The sequence below is a fragment of the Oncorhynchus mykiss genome, chromosome 15 (genome assembly GCF_013265735.2).
Source record: "Oncorhynchus mykiss isolate Arlee chromosome 15, USDA_OmykA_1.1, whole genome shotgun sequence".
Lineage (NCBI taxonomy): Eukaryota > Metazoa > Chordata > Actinopteri > Salmoniformes > Salmonidae > Oncorhynchus > Oncorhynchus mykiss.
In genome coordinates, this window is record NC_048579.1 from 22,961,471 (window position 1) to 22,979,450 (window position 17,980).

General features: G+C 40.1%; 1 protein-coding gene across 5 annotated transcripts in view; it reads left to right on the plus strand.

Moving 5' to 3' along the window:
- The first annotated feature begins 1,341 nt into the window (after nt 1–1,341).
- LOC110489808 (zinc finger CCHC domain-containing protein 2) overlaps nt 1,342–17,980 on the plus strand; it is a 65,755-nt gene continuing 49,116 nt past the window's right edge. For all 5 annotated transcript variants that reach the window (XM_036944073.1, XM_021562729.2, XM_021562731.2 and 2 more), the window contains exons 1-3: nt 1,342–2,297; nt 17,046–17,184; nt 17,375–17,445. In XM_036944073.1, the coding sequence (XP_036799968.1) occupies nt 1,536–2,297; nt 17,046–17,184; nt 17,375–17,445 (972 nt within the window). In that variant the 5' untranslated portion in view covers nt 1,342–1,535. The remainder of the gene's footprint in view (nt 2,298–17,045; nt 17,185–17,374; nt 17,446–17,980) is intronic.

Sequence of the window (17,980 nt, forward strand, 5' to 3'; positions counted from 1 at the left end):
TCGTTACATTTTTAATTCTTAACAGGACAGGAACATTTTCAAATTCACGCACTTATCAAGAGAACATCCCTACTGCCTCTGATTTGGCGGACTCACTAAACACAAATGCTTCATTTGTAAATTATGTCTAAGTGTTGGAGTGTGCCCCTGACTATCCGTAAATTAAAAAACAAGAAAAATTGTGCCGTCTGGTTTGCCATTGTGCCGTCTGGACTTTGAAATTATTTATACTTTTACTTTTGATACTTAAGTATATTTTTGAAATTACATTTACTTTTGATACTCAAGTATATTTAAATTCAAATAATTGTATGACTTTCACTTTTACTTGAGTCATTTCCTGTTAAGGTATCTTTACTTTTACTCAAGTATGACAATTGGGTACTTTTTCCACCACTGGCTATGCCCCTGCCCAGTCATGTGAAATCCAAAGATTAGGGCCTAATGAATTTCTTTAAATTGACTGATTTCTGTAACTCAGTAAAATAATTGAAATTGTTACATGTTGCATTTGTCTTTGTTCAGTATATTTCACATACAGTGGTCTACTGTAAAGCAGTGTTGTTTTTTATCCCGGTCCTGGGAACCCAAATGGGTGCACATTATTTTTTTTACCTTAGCACTACACTCAATAACCAAGGCTTGATGATGAGTTGATCACTTGAATCAGCTGTGTAGTGCTAGGGCAAAAAATATATAAAAAATGCACCCCTTTGGGACCCCAGGGCAAGGATAAAGACACTACTGTAAACGATTTGAACATAATTCAGGCCTTGGTGGTATGCAATGTGCACTACTTATGCAATGTTATTTTTGAGCCACTAAGGGTCAGTGTTGTCTAGAGGAAGGCTTATCTCGGGATAGGCCAATAGGAATAACACACTGTAATGTAAAGTGGTACCAACACATGCTTTCCATGCTTAAATAGCTAAATCAAGGGAAAATCATATATTTTAATACACATATATAATTTTAACCTTCGCTTTAGGCCCAAGCATTTGAGTGGATACATGAAACTGTAGTGTGTACTGTAATAAATTGAGTACTGAAAACATGGGCTATTGATAAAACATTTTTAGACTACCTTTGTACTTCGTAAACACATTACCCATGATGATGAGTTGCACATATAGAAGCCCACCAAATAATATAGGCCTGCCATTTAATAAGATTCTACAGATTCAAAATGACATATCTAAAATGTAACTTTCTCTACAAATTTGAATTCTACCCTAGATTGTAGATAAATAAACTAAAACGATAAACTCAAGTTATGACACTTGTATAACAATAATTTTTTAGGACCCAGAACGCTTCTATGGAAAGGAGGAGGGGTTTGTGAATGATTGACATGTCACCAGAGTGCGATCTACAGTGGAGAAAACTACAGCTTGTCGCCGAGTCACTGTGATTATTACAAAACACAGAAAATGTTATTTGCATCCGTTGATTCTGCTTTAAAAAACGTTTAGACGATCAAAGGATGAATATTTACCGGTAATTTACGCCTTGAAGCCTTTCTAGTCGAGCTGATAATGCTTAAAATGAAGCTGCCCATGAGAACGGCGGAGGCAGGAGGAGACGACACGGCCGAGGAACAGCCCGATCTCCATATTCCAAGATCGGTCTCCGACAAGCCCGAAGGTTCCTCCAGACACCCAGGATATCCATCTCAATTGGATAAAGAGACCGTTTTCGAATGGTTTGGTTTGCATTTAAATCCTGCCAAGCGGATCGAGTTTATGTGCGGACTGCTGCATATGTGCCAGCCACTTGAGCTCCGGTTTCTGGGCTCCTGTCTGGAAGACCTGGCTCGGAAAGATAACCACGTTCTACGGGATGTCGAGATAAGGGCCAACAATCCGAATGATCTGGCCATTTTATCAGATGTTATCGACCCTGTCGTGCGCTCCAAACTGCTGGTCTGCTTGTCTCTTCTGGGATCTGACAGCAGGGAGTGTGCGGGAATACTATTTAGGATATTGAGCCATGTGGATCCCTCCTTGTTATTCAAAAACTATGGCTATTCTGTTTCGCCCTTCAAGGACTCTCAACATCACCAGTTCTATTCTCCGTGTGTGGACGGGAAAGCGTTCGGGAGAACAGAACAGAATTGCGGGCTTCCAATGGAGGCAGTGATCGGACCCTTGGAACAGTTGGCGCTGCTTTTTACTATGGCCTCCTTGCATCCAGCGTTCCCGTTTCATCAAAGAGAAAAAGTTCTAGAACAGCTGGACAAAATTCAACTTGCTATAGAGGACGAGAGACAGCAGAATCAGCGCAGAATAAACGCCCAGGTAACATTGATTAGCAGTTAGATTGACTAGTGTGTTAGATAACGTTAACTGGGGTTGTCACTAGTTACCACACAGCCACAAAGACTATAAAACATTCATTTTAAAAAAAATTAAAAGCTTTTTGGGCTACATTTAAGGTTAGTCGTGTGGTAAGGTTAGGTTTAAAATCAGATTTTAAAAATATACATTTTACAAATAGGCGGGGTTTAGCCATAATTATGACTGTGGTTGTAGTAACTAGTGACGACCGTTAGCTGGTTGCAAAATGAGTGGTTAACTATATCTCTAAAGAGTTTGGGCCCACGTTTGTTTGCCTTAGCACAGATTCAAATAATCAAAGCACAATTATGAGTAGGACATTTGAATCAGCTGTGTATTAGTAGTTCTCCAAAAACCAAAATGTGCACCTGGGAGAGGGGCATGGCCGAGTTTGGGAAACCCCTGAGCCAGATCACGTGATATCTACGGTTCTGAATAGGACTACAGATTCGACCGGTTCGTATCTTAAACGTTCTACATAGGCGTCAATTTCCCCCTTAATTTTATTTAATGGTAAGAAGGCAGGAAAAATATGCATACTTTCCTCATGAAATTGGGAGAATATGCGTACTTTCCTTATGAAACACCATTTTCCACAACCATTCTAGAGTGGCTAACTGGTAATCCCGGATGTTGTGTATCAGGTTGAATCTCAGACGAGGGTTTCCGTTTCTTTTATATATGCTGCGTTAAAGGCTCTGCATGGTCACTCTGGCAGTGGCAGTACAGTATTTACTGCTATACGGCCTCTGTAGAAGTCGGGGCATTCATACTTCTTGCGCTTCTCAGAGGTGTTGTCAAGGAAGTGAGTTTGTGTTTATACAGGACCTCCCACCCCCACCTACCCTAAACCAATCATGTCAATGCGCAGCTATTGGCATCGGCTAATGGGTATCCTAATAAATCAAATCTATAGGGAGCCCTCTGCATTGTTACACAATTTGGGAGGTGCACAGCGATCTGGTGCGGAGCTCGATTTGGCCTCCACAAGCTTCTGGATGCTTCTTCACACTCTCCATACAGAGCCTTCAGACAGCATTGACAGATCAAGCATAAATCAGCTATTAGGTTGCAGCAGTCTGTTTATTTTACCCCAAAAAGCCCATTTGTGACCCATCCTCTCTTTTTAGTCTTCTGTTCCAAATGTTTGAAATTGTGTTTTTTACATTGGATCAAAGTACAGACTCAGAGCTCCAAATGGCATATTGTACATTGTAGTTGGAGGCAATATGGGGATGTAAATGCTGCTTTAAAATGTGATAAACATTTTAAAAAAGGCATTAACATTTTTACTTTGATTGTCACACTTGCTCTACATTAATCCGTTGGAAACATATTTAGAAAAGGAATACTTATACCAAATTGCCAAAATGGATTCTCTGACCATTATCCCACCAAGTTACTCCATTAGGCAGACCATTCACAGTATCAAATTGCCTATTGTTGTATAATAAAGGTAACCTTTCACATTGAACAGCTACAGTGCTGTTCTTTGTTTACGCCCATTTAACATCGTTCACAACCACTAAAGCCGTAGATCCACCCATCTCTTAAATAATTCACATTGGAACACATGCAAATGTGGCCATCTGATAAAGCAGACAATGGTTAATATTTCAACAATAACCCACTTCAAGTGCTAACGGTAGTAGCCTACAATTAGGAAACGTAATACACAAAGGCTTAGGTAAAAACAATATCTAGGCCTATATCATAAAATCCTTTTGAGGGACTTTGGTTTAGGTCATGTTATGATATCTTTGGAGCAATATTGGCCTTTTCATTGCAAAAGTCCTGATCTTCTCAACTTAGCAGTTGTCCCTTTAATGTAACTTGGGTTTGGTTAGCGTGCTAATCTATTAGCATTCACACCACAGTGGCTGTTTTCAGTAGCTAGCTAGTTAAACATGACAAACTGGCAAACATGAAAAAGATTAACGTCATGCATGCCATAGCACATCAGCAATCAACATTAACATCAGAATACAACTGTCCAGCTCAGCTAGCTGGCTTAACATTGCTTCGTCCCGCAATGAGCCATCCTGCAAACAATGGCTCGTTGCGGGACGAAGCAAGCTATAGTGGTACCTGTATGAAACTGTCCAGCTAGCTAGCTATATAGCTAGCAATGAAAACTAATTTTTGATACAGTTGAGACAGTAATGCACCTCCCAAATAATATGGTAAAATCCGGGAACTATCATTTCGAAAACAAAACGTTTATTGACCAAAACGTTTATTCTTTCAGTGAAATACGGAACCGTTCCGTACTACATCGAACGGATGGCATCCCTAAATCTAAATATTGCTGTTACATTGCACAACCTTCAATGTTATGCCATAATTATGTAAAACTTAATATAATACATCAATAAAATCAATTTATCCTCAAATAAATAATGAAACATGTTCAATTTGGTTTAAATAATGCAAAAACAAAGTGTTGGAGAAGAAAGTAAAAGTGCAATATGTGCCATGTAAGAAAGCTAATGTTTAAGTTCCTGGCTCAGAACATGAGAACATATGAAAGCTGGTGGTTCCTTTTAACATGAGTCTTCAATATTCCCAGATAAAAAGTTTTAGGTTGCAGTTATTATAGGAATTATTGGACTATTTCTCTATACCATTTGTATTTCATTAACCTTTGACTATTGGATGTTCTTATAGGCACTTTAGTATTGCCAGTGTAACAGTATAGCTTCCGTCCCTCTCCTCGCTCCTACCTGGGCTCGAACCAGGAACACAACGACAACAGCCACCCTCAAAGCAGCTTTACCCATCGTTCCACAAAAGCCGCAGCCCTTGCCGAGCAAGGGGAACAACCACTCCAAGTCTCAGAGCAAGTGACGTTTGAAACGCTATAAGCGCGCACCTGGCTAACCAATGCTAGCCATTTCACATCGGTTACACCAGCCTAATCTCGGGAGTTGATAGGCTTGAAGTCATAAACAGCTGCTGGCAAACGCACGAAAGTGCTGTTTGAATGAATGCTTGCGAGCCTGCTGCTGCCTACCATCGCTCAGTCAGACTGCTGAATCAAATCATAGACTTAGTTATACCATGATAACACACAGAAATACGAGCCTTAGGTCATTAATATGGTTGAATCCGGAAACTATCATCTCGAAAACAAGACATTTATTATTTTAGTGAAATACAGAACCGTTACGTATTTTATCTAATGGGTGGCATCCCTAAGTCTAAATATTCCTGTTACATTGCACAACCTTCAATGTTATGTCATAATTACGTAAAATTCTGGCAAATTAGGCGGCCCAAACTGTTGCATATACACTGACTGCGTGCAATGAACGCAAGAGAAGTGACACAATTTCACCTGGTTAACATTGCCTGCTAACCTGGATTTCTTTTAGCTAAATATGCAGGTTTAAAGATATATACTTCTGTGTATTGATTTTAAGAAAGGCATTGATGTTTATGGTTAGGTACACATTGGAGCAACGATACGCAGCGCATCGATTATATGCAACGCAGGACACGCTAGATAAACTAGTAAAATCAACCATGTGTAGTTAACTAGTGATTATGATTGATTGTTTTTATAAGATAGCTAGCAACTTACCTTGGCTTACTGCATTCGCGTAACAGGCAGTCTCCTCGTGGAGTGCAATGAGAGGCAGGTGGTTAGAGCGTTGGACTAGTTAACTATAAGGTTGCAAGATTGAATCCCCCGAGCTGACAAGGTAAAAATCTGTCGTTCTGCCCCTGAACGAGGCAGTTAACCCACCGTTTCTAGGCTGTCATTGAAAATAAGAATGTATTCTTAACTGACTTGCCTAGTTAAATAAAGATTAAATAAAGGTGTAAAAAAATATATATTTTAAAAAATCTGCCAAATCGGTGTCCAAAAATACAGATTTCCGATTGTTATGAAAACCTGAAATCGTCCCATTCCGATGAATCGTCCCAATCAGCCATTCCGATTAATCGGTTGACCTCTACTGCATATACCCTGACTCTGCTTGCACAGAACGAAAGAGAAGTGACAATTTCCCTAGTTAAAATAAATTCATGTTAGCAAGCAATATTAACGAAATATGCAGGTTTAAAAAATATATACTTGTGTATTGATTTTAAGAAAGGCATTGGTGTTTATGGTCAGGTACACATTGGTGCAACGACAGTGCTTTTTTTCGTGAATGTGCTTGTTAAATCATCACCCGCTTGGTGAAGTAAGCTGTGATTCGATGATAAATTAACATGCACTGCATTGATTATATGCAACGCAGGACAAGCTAAATAAACTAGTAATATCATCAACCATGTGTAGTTAACTAGTAATTATGTTAAGATTTTTTTATAAGTTAAGTTTAATGCTAGCTAGCAACTTACCTTGGCTCCTTGCTGCACTCGCGTAACAAGTGGTCAGCCTGCCACGCAGTGTCCTCGTGGAGTGCAATGTAATCGGCGTCCAAAAATGCAGATTACCGATTGTTGTGAAAACTTGAAATCTGCCCTAATTAATCGGCCAACCTCACACTAGGTGGTGGTGTGTTGGACACAGTCACTCATATAGAGCCTGTCTGCAGTCCTGATATCTGTAACTCTTGGCTTACCTGTGTAATATTGACATAAGCTCAGAGAAACTTGTTTTGCAAACATGGGCCTGTTTTATCAATTGCTGGGCTGATAATTGGACAGTTTACCTCTGTCAAATGAATATGTAGTTTAAAGTTGTGTGTATTTGATGTTCTTTTTGCAATAAAGATGGTGACGCTACAATAATACACATTTACAATAGGTCTATATCTGAAAATATATACAGCCTGATGATATACATACATTACTTTAAGAACAGGATAGTGTAGTCAACTGAAGAGTATGAATTAGGCTTTGAGAATGTTTGAATCCTTAGAACCCTGCATACTCTTTGTTTTAATTACAATAGACCAACATAGCTACTTTAGTAGGTCAAAGCTGTGGGCTGGAAAACCTTGGTAGAGCATGGGTAGAGTAGGCATTGTGGTGCTCAGGCTTCAGACCAATATATATATATATATATATACACTTCTTACTTAAAACATTCACTTTTTTTATATTTAATTTCCATGGTTTTTACACCGGAAGGTGATTATGCAACATTATAATACAGCAATCCAAGTAAAGTAAAAAATACACAATAATGGCAACATAAATAATGTAGTTATTAGTATGCATTTAATATTAACATCTGATATTCCAGTGGGGAAGCGAAAAACCAGAAACCAATATGGAGTAAACTGGAAAATGTCCCTGATCTCTTTTAAAACCTCTTAAGGATTTGGTATGTCGCCTAAAATGGCATAACCAAATCTAACGGCCTGTAGCTCAGGACCTGAAGCAAGGATATGCATTTTCTTGATACCAGTTGAAAGGAAACACTTTAATGTGTGGAAATGTGAAATTCATGTCGGAGAATATAACACATTAGATCTGGTAAAAGATAATACAAAGAAAAAACATGAGTCTTCTATCAAAAAAACATACTCGTCTTTGAAATACAAGAGAAAGGCCATTATAAAACCATTATACCCAGTTCCTAAATTTTAATATAAAAATTGATTTTATCAAACAAAACTATTCTACATTTTATCTCTGGGACCCACGGGATGACAAATCAGAGCAAGATTACTGAATTATTTACCTTAAGAGGTGTCACGATCGTTATAAGGAGTGGGCCAAGATGCAGCGTGGTATGTTTCCATCCTTTTATTTAGAAGAGAAACTTAAAGCACAAAAACAATAAAGCGAATAAACAAAACGTGCCGCTACTATAACGCTCACAGGCAACTATACATAGACGAGCCATTTTCCCATTGTGTTTTGTGTGATATCTAAATATGATCCCCAATCAGAGACAACGATAAACAGCTGCCTCTGATTGGGAACCATATCAGGCCATCATAGAAATACAATTCCCCTAGATAACCCACCCTAAATCACACCCCGGCCCAACCAACATAGAGAATCAACAGCTCTCTATGGTCAGGGCGTGACGAGGTGAATGTATCAAACCAGTTGCCATGATAAAAGTTTTGTTGTGCACTCTCCTCAAACAATAGCATGGCATTTGTTCACAGTAATAGCTACTGTAAATTGGGCAGTGCAGTTAGATCAACAAACATTTAAGTTTTCTGCCCATATAAGACATGTCTATCTCCTGGGAAATGTTCTTGTTACTTACAATGTAATGCGAATCACATTAGCGCACGTTATCTCAACCGTCCCGTGGGGGGCACACTAACCCCGTAGAGATTTTAACAAAATAATCTCGCAATCTCGCTCCTGGAGAATACACACATAATCAACATGACTAGGGTATGTATGGAGTAATGTTAGCTAAAGTTATTGTTAGATGAGCAATGCCCATTGCATGTATTATACATTAGCAGTTTCCCAAAGTTTGTTGGTGATTATGAACTTTATTTAGCTAGCTGTGCATTGTGGAAGGATGTGGGGGATATTGTCAACATTGAGTTGTGCCAGTGCACGATCTGTCCATGCAGCTAATATTTCAGGCTTGTTGGCTTGTAGCTAAGTTACTGGCTAATGTTAGTTGGCTAGCTAACTGGCAATAGCAACCAAGGACATTCACTATCTTATTTCTGCTTATTTGTTTGTGCTTTGATGACACGAACATGTCAACGCCAACAGTTTACACTGATGACTTCAGCCATGTGAAAAACCTTCCATAGCAAAATATAGCTAGCTTCCTTTGCTTTGCTCTCATCCAACTGGTGTTTAGCTAGCTACTATTGCTGTTGCAACCCATGTGCTTTGGTACAGTTTTAGAAATCGTTGAGATTCGACTGAAAATATGCCTGCATTGTCATAAATTCTACAAAAAGGTAGCAAATCGTTTTGAGTACTTGGGAGCGATACATTTTATTCAAACGGTTGCTCCTACAAACTTATTCTGACCGAAAGGTGGAAAGTCTAGTGGTCACTTTGTGGATGCTGTAGGCTCTTTCTTATCCAATGACTAGATATTGAGCTAGGTCAAGGCAAGAAATTGTGTTTTTCCCCAATGCTAATGAACGTGTTAAAAATATGCTACATAGTTCTCTGTATCAGCCGGACGGCTCATGACTAGGCGGGGAGAGTGTTTACCTCCAAGTTGATTTGCGAATTTTCATTGACATTGGTGTCATATTGGCTTAGATATTTTAATTTAAAATTGAACTTCAACCAATGCCATACTATTGGGAGGGGGGGCTATCACCCCCACAATAATGAGTATTATATCCCAATGTCTTACAAAAGGCTGAAAGAGTATGGCTAGTTCTCAATTGTTGACATTTGACAGATGGGGGAAGATGCCATATTTGTTCAAATTAATCAGCTTTTGCACCAACAAGCACTCTTCCTTTTGGAATACAGTTTTTTTTTTTGTGGCTTATGAATTGATCCATCCATTGATGGCCCTAAGTAAGGCTGCACATCTCATTTGGTCTTTTAGAGTGTGTGACATATTCATGGAAATATCCAGAATTCTCGCTAGGTGTGGAAAATCCCCACTCAAGAGTGCTTGAACATACTTGTGGAATAGACACTGGCTGGAATGCACTTTTAACCAATCTGCATTCAGGATTAGACCCACCCGTTGTATAACAGCCGCTATGCCCTACGCTAGGAATTTAATAGTGTTACAGGGGACTGGTTGTCATCTCTTCCAATACAAAACGCCACCATGGAATCAACCCCCCGAAATACACTTGCTCGTCTTTACGGGCATTTCACAAAGAGTTATGTGCTGTGCTGCGTGCAAGGTATTTGGCCTTGTGGCCTACTGCACTGCAGGCCTGGCGACTCTACAGGGAGAAGGAAGTTATGTCCGAGTGTGGGGCTCAAAACCATGCTGGAAGCCAAGGGCTTGAAACCAACTGAGCATTAGGTGACTGACTGCAGAATATAGGATACGGGGAGGCCAGCCAGGGTCTCAGTTTGTTGACAGAGAGGGATTTCCTTCTTGGGGTGCTGCATCTTAACAGGGTGTCCTCTCTTCTTGTCTACTCGCCTTTACTGATTTAAACAAGCTATTTGGCCAGGTGAAAGCAAATGCCTAATGACTTTATACTGATTGCAGGCCTATATTTGTATTGGAGTGGTACTTGTCACTGTGTAGGCTATAAAAATAACAGACACATCCATGATTTTATTTTCTCCGTACTTTGAATAGGCTATATACAGAACATTTCTGTGACAACCCGTGGTCACGTCCTATTTCCACTTGTGTTTCTAGTATAGTTTTAATACAGTTCTGTGTTGGGCAATCATCCATGTTGACTGTAGTGTTGTTGACCCACTTGTCCACTGAAATAGTTACATCTCTATGTGTGCCTGATGTCATATTTAGCCACTTGGAGAAAGATGTTGAAGCCAGCAGCACACAACCTCACAACTCAGATATACTTACACTCTCATAGCCTGCAATTATGATCTGAAGAACAGCTACTAGCGCTCAAGTGAAATGGCGTGAGGTTTTAATGTGTTGTTATAGCAAACACTGTCCCAATCCACCCTCTCCACCCCCGCAGTTTACCAGCAAAGAAGAGAGTTCAGTCACTCTGAGCCTAGAGTGACCACAATTGGAGCTCTCAATTCCTAGGAGTTTACTAATGAGGTACTTGCTCAAGTACTGGCCTTTTTTTTGTTGTTGCCTAGGCTACACCAGGTGGAATTGCTTGGGTAAGAGGGTGAATCTCCAACATGTGTTGCTGTGTCCAATGTATAGGACAGGTAGGATAGTGTAAATAGGAAGAATGCAAATCTGATGTCGAAGAGACGAAAATCTTACTTCACATACTTGGGTTATTTTCTAACTTTGAATTTGAATTAATGTACTTTTTTTTTACAGCGTCCCGCTTTGATTTAAACACATCTTCCCATATATCTTTGCCCAGGGAAGAAGTGGTCAGAAAGAGACTTTTTGGACCAGAATGTCAATACATTTAGGAGATGCTCAGCTCAATGTTGACCCATTTAGCATACCATACCATTAGACATCGATGTCTTCATCATTGAAAAATATAAATAGTCTGATATAATTTAAAAGCCTACAAACAGGGTTGTCAAACTATTTTATAATGAAAATAAATAAATAATAGCTTTTTGTAAAAACCTTTTAACATCAACAATCTATCACATCAGTTATCTTTTTTTCATATTTACATGTTGTAGCTTAGACCCTACTTTCCATCACCTGAGGTTTTTGTGGTGTGTCCGCCATTGGTTGAGAGACAACATGCTCTTGAATACAGGGTGGGTGTCATTTCAATAATAGAAATAGAATGGACCTATCCCTTCAGACCACTGTAATTTAGCTGGTACACCATTGACATTTAACTTGAATTTAAATTTTTACTTCTAATTACTACCACAAAGATGGCGGCCGGTCCACCCACTGTTGAATGTGATCTTAAATGGTCATGTCTATTCTATGATCTATATTTATATGATTTCAATAGTAAATTGTTGATGGGTTGACAGTATAATTTAAACAACGGATATTCCCATTCAATTCAACACTCTCTGATGTGTGGTCCAGAGGAGGCTGGTTGGAGGAGCTAAAGGAGGACGGGGTCATTGGAATGGCATAAATGGAACGGAGTCAGACGTGGTTTCCATATGTTTGTGTTTGATACCGTTCCAATGATTCCATGCAAGCCATTACAATGAGCCCGTCCTCCTATAGCTCCTCCTACCAACCTACACTGGTGTGGACCTCCAACCGTCTTTGTGGCACCATTTGAAAGTAGAAATTTCAATTCTATTCCCATTTTAGTCCATTTATCAGCAAAAACATGACACTCGCCCTGTATTCAAGAGCATGTTGTCTCAACCGATTGCGGTCACAACACTAAAACCTCAGATGTAAGTAGGGTCTAAGCCACAGCATATGTGAATATTAAAAAAATATGAGCTTATGCATTTTTTTGAATTTTTTAACCTTAAACGTGAATTATGAAATAGTTTGACAACCCAGTTTGTAAGCTTTTAAGTGTTATCAATCTCAACCATTTAATTTCTACTGATGAAGACATTGGTATCTCATGTTATGGTGGTGGCGTATGCAAAATAGGTAAACTTTGAGCACCTTTTATCTCTTGAATGTTTTGGCATCTAGGTCCAAAAAGTCACTTTGAGTACTTCTACAATGGACAAACATTTATGGAAAGTTTTGTTCATATCAAAAGCGTTGCTGTCAAAAAGTTATAGAATTCAAGTGGATTTACCCAACTGTAAGCAGGCTCATAGAGAGACTCCCTCTGCAGTTCAACATGCAGTTCATTACATCAATCTCCACTGAACCGTGTTGGATGAAAAAGAGTGATGTCCACTGACTAACCCGTTCCAGAAATAGACCTTGATGGCCTCATGGTGAATCACCTCTCTCCACTGCAGCAGCAGCAGATGTCGAGTTAATGCCAAATTAAATCAGAGCTCCCATTTGTAAGACAGTTGTTGTTCCTGGACCATGTCAAATGTAAAGAGGGAGGAAACGCTTCAAGCCAGCAGAAGCTGATGTGGTCGCTTTGTTTTGTTGTGTTTGGCATCATTCAAGTGCCACTGATATAGGACCAAGGCTATCCATCTATTGAATGCTATGGTTGGTTTTCCCCTGGTATATTTGAAGCATACAGAACTAGGCTTTTGCTATTATCATATAAGCCCTAGTACCAGTTCTCCAATAGCACTACTGTATCTGTCCCCTCTCTCTCCTCTGGCTTGTGTTGGGGCTTGTGTTGCACTGATATGCCAGGGCTGAACTGTGTTCTGTTCTCCCATGACCTTCAGCGGAGGCATAACTGTCAGTCTGTTTGTCAGCTCTGCCTCCTAGCTGATAGCCAGGGACCAAAGCCCTGACCCCTTCTCATGGGCTGCAAGCAGGGCGTGTGTGTGTGCAAAAAGAGATCTCTGGGAATTGATGCAGCAAAACCCATGATCAATTATGAATATGTAAATGCTGATTCTATCAAGGATGTAATGAAGTACATTAATACTGTGTTTAGGGTTGCACTTTTTGGGGAATATTCAGAGGTGGAAACTTTCCGTGGGAATATATGCAAATTAATATTAATACCATTTAAATGTAGATCTTTTTTGCATTGGATATATTTACCATATCATATGGAGACAGAAACATAAACCTTTTACCTTATCATAAGTAGACATATTTGCAAATGATTAAAACCTTCCAATAGAAATAAAAAACAAAACAATTTACTTACAAATTGAACTTTTAATTAAATGAGTTGACTTCACATGTGATGATTTCACTGAACAACAAGAAAGGGAATATTGAATGATCCCCAGTGATCCATCGCATCTCCCCAAAATATTTTCAGCGTACATCTATAAAATGATAGCTTAGAAACTAAAGCTTTGGGTGTCTTCCTCTCATGCTTCCATGTCTTCTCCCTGGACCTCCTGTCATGAGAATGTTCAATCCCAATGATAATAACTGATAATCAATAGCTCTGACCAATCCCGAGATCTGTAAAACCATGGGTTTAATAATAATTAGTCAAAGACTAAAAGATAGTACAGTTCCTTATACAAAGACATCCATTTTATAGCTGCGCACATACTTCCACACAAACAGTACATATCCTACGCACATACATACACACCAACAGTAGGTATCCTACGCACATACATACCACCAAACAGTAGGTGAGTTTTATCCTTCTCCATAGTTCTCACCACTGTGTATCACTACCCAGCCGACCGTTCCATTCCCCCGAGATTAGGGGAACCTTGAGAAGTACTCCCTATGCTATCATACATTTCTCAGAGGCCTAGCCAGATCGGTTCAAACACAGTTTAATTGTTCTCGTTTTTTTTCTTCGGCACACACATACAAGTTCAAATTCTAAACCACGCCTTGCTCAGACAGTGCGTTTTTCCACTATACAGATACATTGTTAATTCGGACTAAAACCACACGCATCATCAGATTATAATTTTATGATTCTAATCAATTTCATACAATTATAAGGTTTCAGAGTGGAATTATGTAATCATTATCTTTCAACATTTTAAAATATTTTATCACCTCCTCAATGTCCTGCCACTTTCCAACCTTGTTGAGGATGGCTGGTCAAAAAGCCTCAAATGGATGGCCATCAACCCTTGTATTGGTCAGCCTGTTACGTGCTTTGGTGTGTTTGTTCCCAAACAAGGACCAGTTGTGCTCTGAGGCGGCTGATGTTGGTGGGATTTGGAGGATGATAGAGGCAACAGGGGAAAGAACCTCAGATCCACCAAGTCCCTTCCACCAAGTGGCTGATGTGATATGTTGGCATGACTGCCATATTGCATCTCCATCCCAAAGCCCTTGCTTGGAAGTGTACTTTGCCAGACTGCCAAGAACCTTGCCCTCATCTAGACCAAGGTGGCAAGAGACGGTAGTGATGACACCATAGGCCTTGTTGATCTCTGCACCAGACAGGATGCTCTTGCCAGCATACTTGAGGTCCAACATGTACACTGCGGCATGTAAGGGTTTCAGGCAGAAGTCTTCACGCTTTTGATGCATTTCAGAACTGTAGTTTCCTCTGCTTGGAGCAACAGTGAAGTGGGCAAGGCAGTACAGATTTCTTCTCTTTTGCAAGCAGAGACTGAACATCAGACAGGATGGCATTGTCTCCATCAATCTGTACAATGTCTACTGCTATAGGTTTCAGGAGTTTCAGGCTTACCATTCTCTCCCAAAATATATCATCCAGGAGAATCCTCTCGACAGTCTGATATGGCCATTTCTTGGAGAGACTCCTTCCCCTCCAGGAGACTGTCAAACATGATGACAACACCACCCCGACGGATGTTGCTGGGCAGCTTCAATGTGGTGCTCTTATTCTTCTCACTTTGCTTGGTGAGGTAGATTGCTGCTATAACTTGATGACCATTCGCATACCTAAGCATTTCCTTGGCTCTCTTGTAGAGGGTATCCATTGTTTTCCGTGCCATGATGTCCTTGAGGAGCAGATTCATTGCATGAGCAGCACAGCCAATGGATGTGATGTGAGGGTAGGACTCCTCCACTTTAGACCAAGCAGCCTTCATGTTCGCAGCATTGTCTTTCACCAGTGCAAATACCTGCTGTGGTCCAAGGTCATTGATGACTGTCTTCAGCTCACCTGAAATGTAGAGACTGGTGTCTGTTGTCCCTTATGTCTGTGCTCTTGTAGAATACTTGTTGAGGGGTGGAGATTATGAATTAAATTATTCTTTGCCCACGAACATTTGACCACCCATTAGAGATGATTGCAATACACTCTGCTTTCTCTATGATTTGCTTGACCTTCACTTGAACTCTGTTGAACTCTGCATCCAGCAAATTAGTAGATTAAGCATGTCTGGTTGGAGGGGTGTATGCTGGGCGAAGAACATTCAGAAATCTCTTCCAATACACATTGCCTTTGAGCACCAAAGGTGAACCAGTTACATATACAGCTCGAGCAAGACATTCATCAGCATTTCTCTATGTTCCTCCATTGAGTCAAAAAAAACTTTGATTCCAGAAGGACCATGAGCTGTTGCTATCGATAAGGTGTCTGATTCATAATTTTCACCTTGAGTAGAAGTGGAGAGACTTTTGTCAGAGGTTGCTTGTTGTGAGCGCTGAGGGAACTTTATGTACTTGGCCAGATGATTCTGCATCTTTGTTGCATTCTTCACATATGATTTGGGACAGTATTTTCAAATGTGCACAGCTTCGCTGCAGTGAAATGTCTCCACACATCAGATAGTGCCCGTGGCATTTTCCTGTTAAGATTAAGGGAGGGGAAAGAGAGTAAAAAAAAGAAATAAATACAATTCCATGTACAGATAAATAGTTAAGCAGTTAGATTAAACAACTCCTTTGTAAGATAAATGTTTTAAAATGAAACCTGTATGGAAACAGGTGAATTAACACTCCTCAGTTAGCAGGCTGAAGCTAGCTAAAACTAGCAGAAATTGTTAACAAGTTAGAAATTATTTAAAAACACTTTGCTGTAGGATACTATTTACTAGTTAACAAAGAATTATGTATGTCCTAAAATATATTCACCCCACCCAGTATTGTAATCAAAACTTACCAGAAAGCATGTAGTCCTTGGCTCAGACAGTGTAGTGGTGTGGGCTCAATAGCATCTCATTAGTGTGCAAGATCTTGAGAATCAGCTGCACATGTGATGGAAGCATGCACTGTGCATGCAGAGGGTTGCAATTCCATTGAATTGGGGACAGTTCAACCAAAATATGCCACAAGACCTAGAATTGCCTTGTGTATCCCACAAAAAGGGTTAATTGTTATAAGCTAACTTTGTTTGATGAATTTAAGCAAAATTCCCCAAATTCCCGGGCTTAACTTCCCATGGAAACATTCCGGAAATATACCGGAAAGTTTCCAACCCTTTGCAACCCAAGCTGTGTGAGTGTGTGGTGGAGGGCTGGCTGCTGTATGTCTCATCCCATATGCAAGTGTTCAAAGACCAACTTATGAACAACGGCATGGGTCCCAGACGGACAAAAGCACCACTGCAACAATGGCACAAGCGGCAACATTTTAGTATTCGCTCACACCTGACAGATGTTCTATAGGAGCTTGATAGTTTGATTAATCTTGGTGACCTTGCTGTGTGGGATGTCATCTTTTAAATGCCCGAGTACAGCTGTGATGTTGAAAGCTTTCTACTCACTAGTCCCTTTGTGTTCCGACAGCACAACAAGACCCAGAAAGCAGAGGAGCATGGCCCAGCAGCAGTCACCATCGAGGCCAGTCTGGGTGAGAGGACGCAGGCACAGGGACAGGCTCGCCACGCCAGCCAGACACCCCCCAGCAGAAGGGCCCAAAGGGAAGGTAAGCCAGTGAAGAACACACAAATGTATACACACACACCCACCCCCACAGTGTTACAAATTCCTCGCAGTCAATTGGGAAGAAAATTACAACTGTATGCACAGCCCCATATATTTAACTATTATTACTGTGAAGCAGTTCCAATAAGACTGTACAGTATGTGCTAATCCTCTTCCCTCGCTCCTCACAGCCGTGCATGTAGAGAAGATCGTGTTGAAGGGGATCTTACGGAGGAGGACAGACAGGGAATACAATTTTGTGGTATGTTCCCAGTCATTGCAGTGTATTAAACTTACCTTTTCCACTGGTCCCACTGATGCTACCAATGATTTGGTCGCACCAATTGTCTCATAAAAAAAAAAACATGATCATTGATAATGACCTGGCCTGTGTTCCATAATGTGCCTGCATTCCATACAGAACCAGGCTAATCATGACTAGCCATTTTTTTATTAGCATGCCCTTGTGTTCTTACGTTGATTTTGATAGATTTACAGCAAAGAAAAGAAAGTGAAAAACGTATTTTTTGCATATTTCAAAGTGCCATGTGTTATTTTCTGCTAAATCCTCTAGAGGGTAGAATTTTAGAAAACTATATTTTTTTCATCTATGTCTACAACAATGCTTAAACCACATCAGGGAACAATTTGAGGTCTGGAAAAAACCTGAGAAATTTAGATTTTGTTTTCTGTAGTTACCCTTTAACCTTTCTGGCGCAGGCGTTCCGCTAGCGACCCACCTCGACAATATCCTGTGAAATTGCAGAGCGCGAAATTCAAATTACAGAGATATAAAT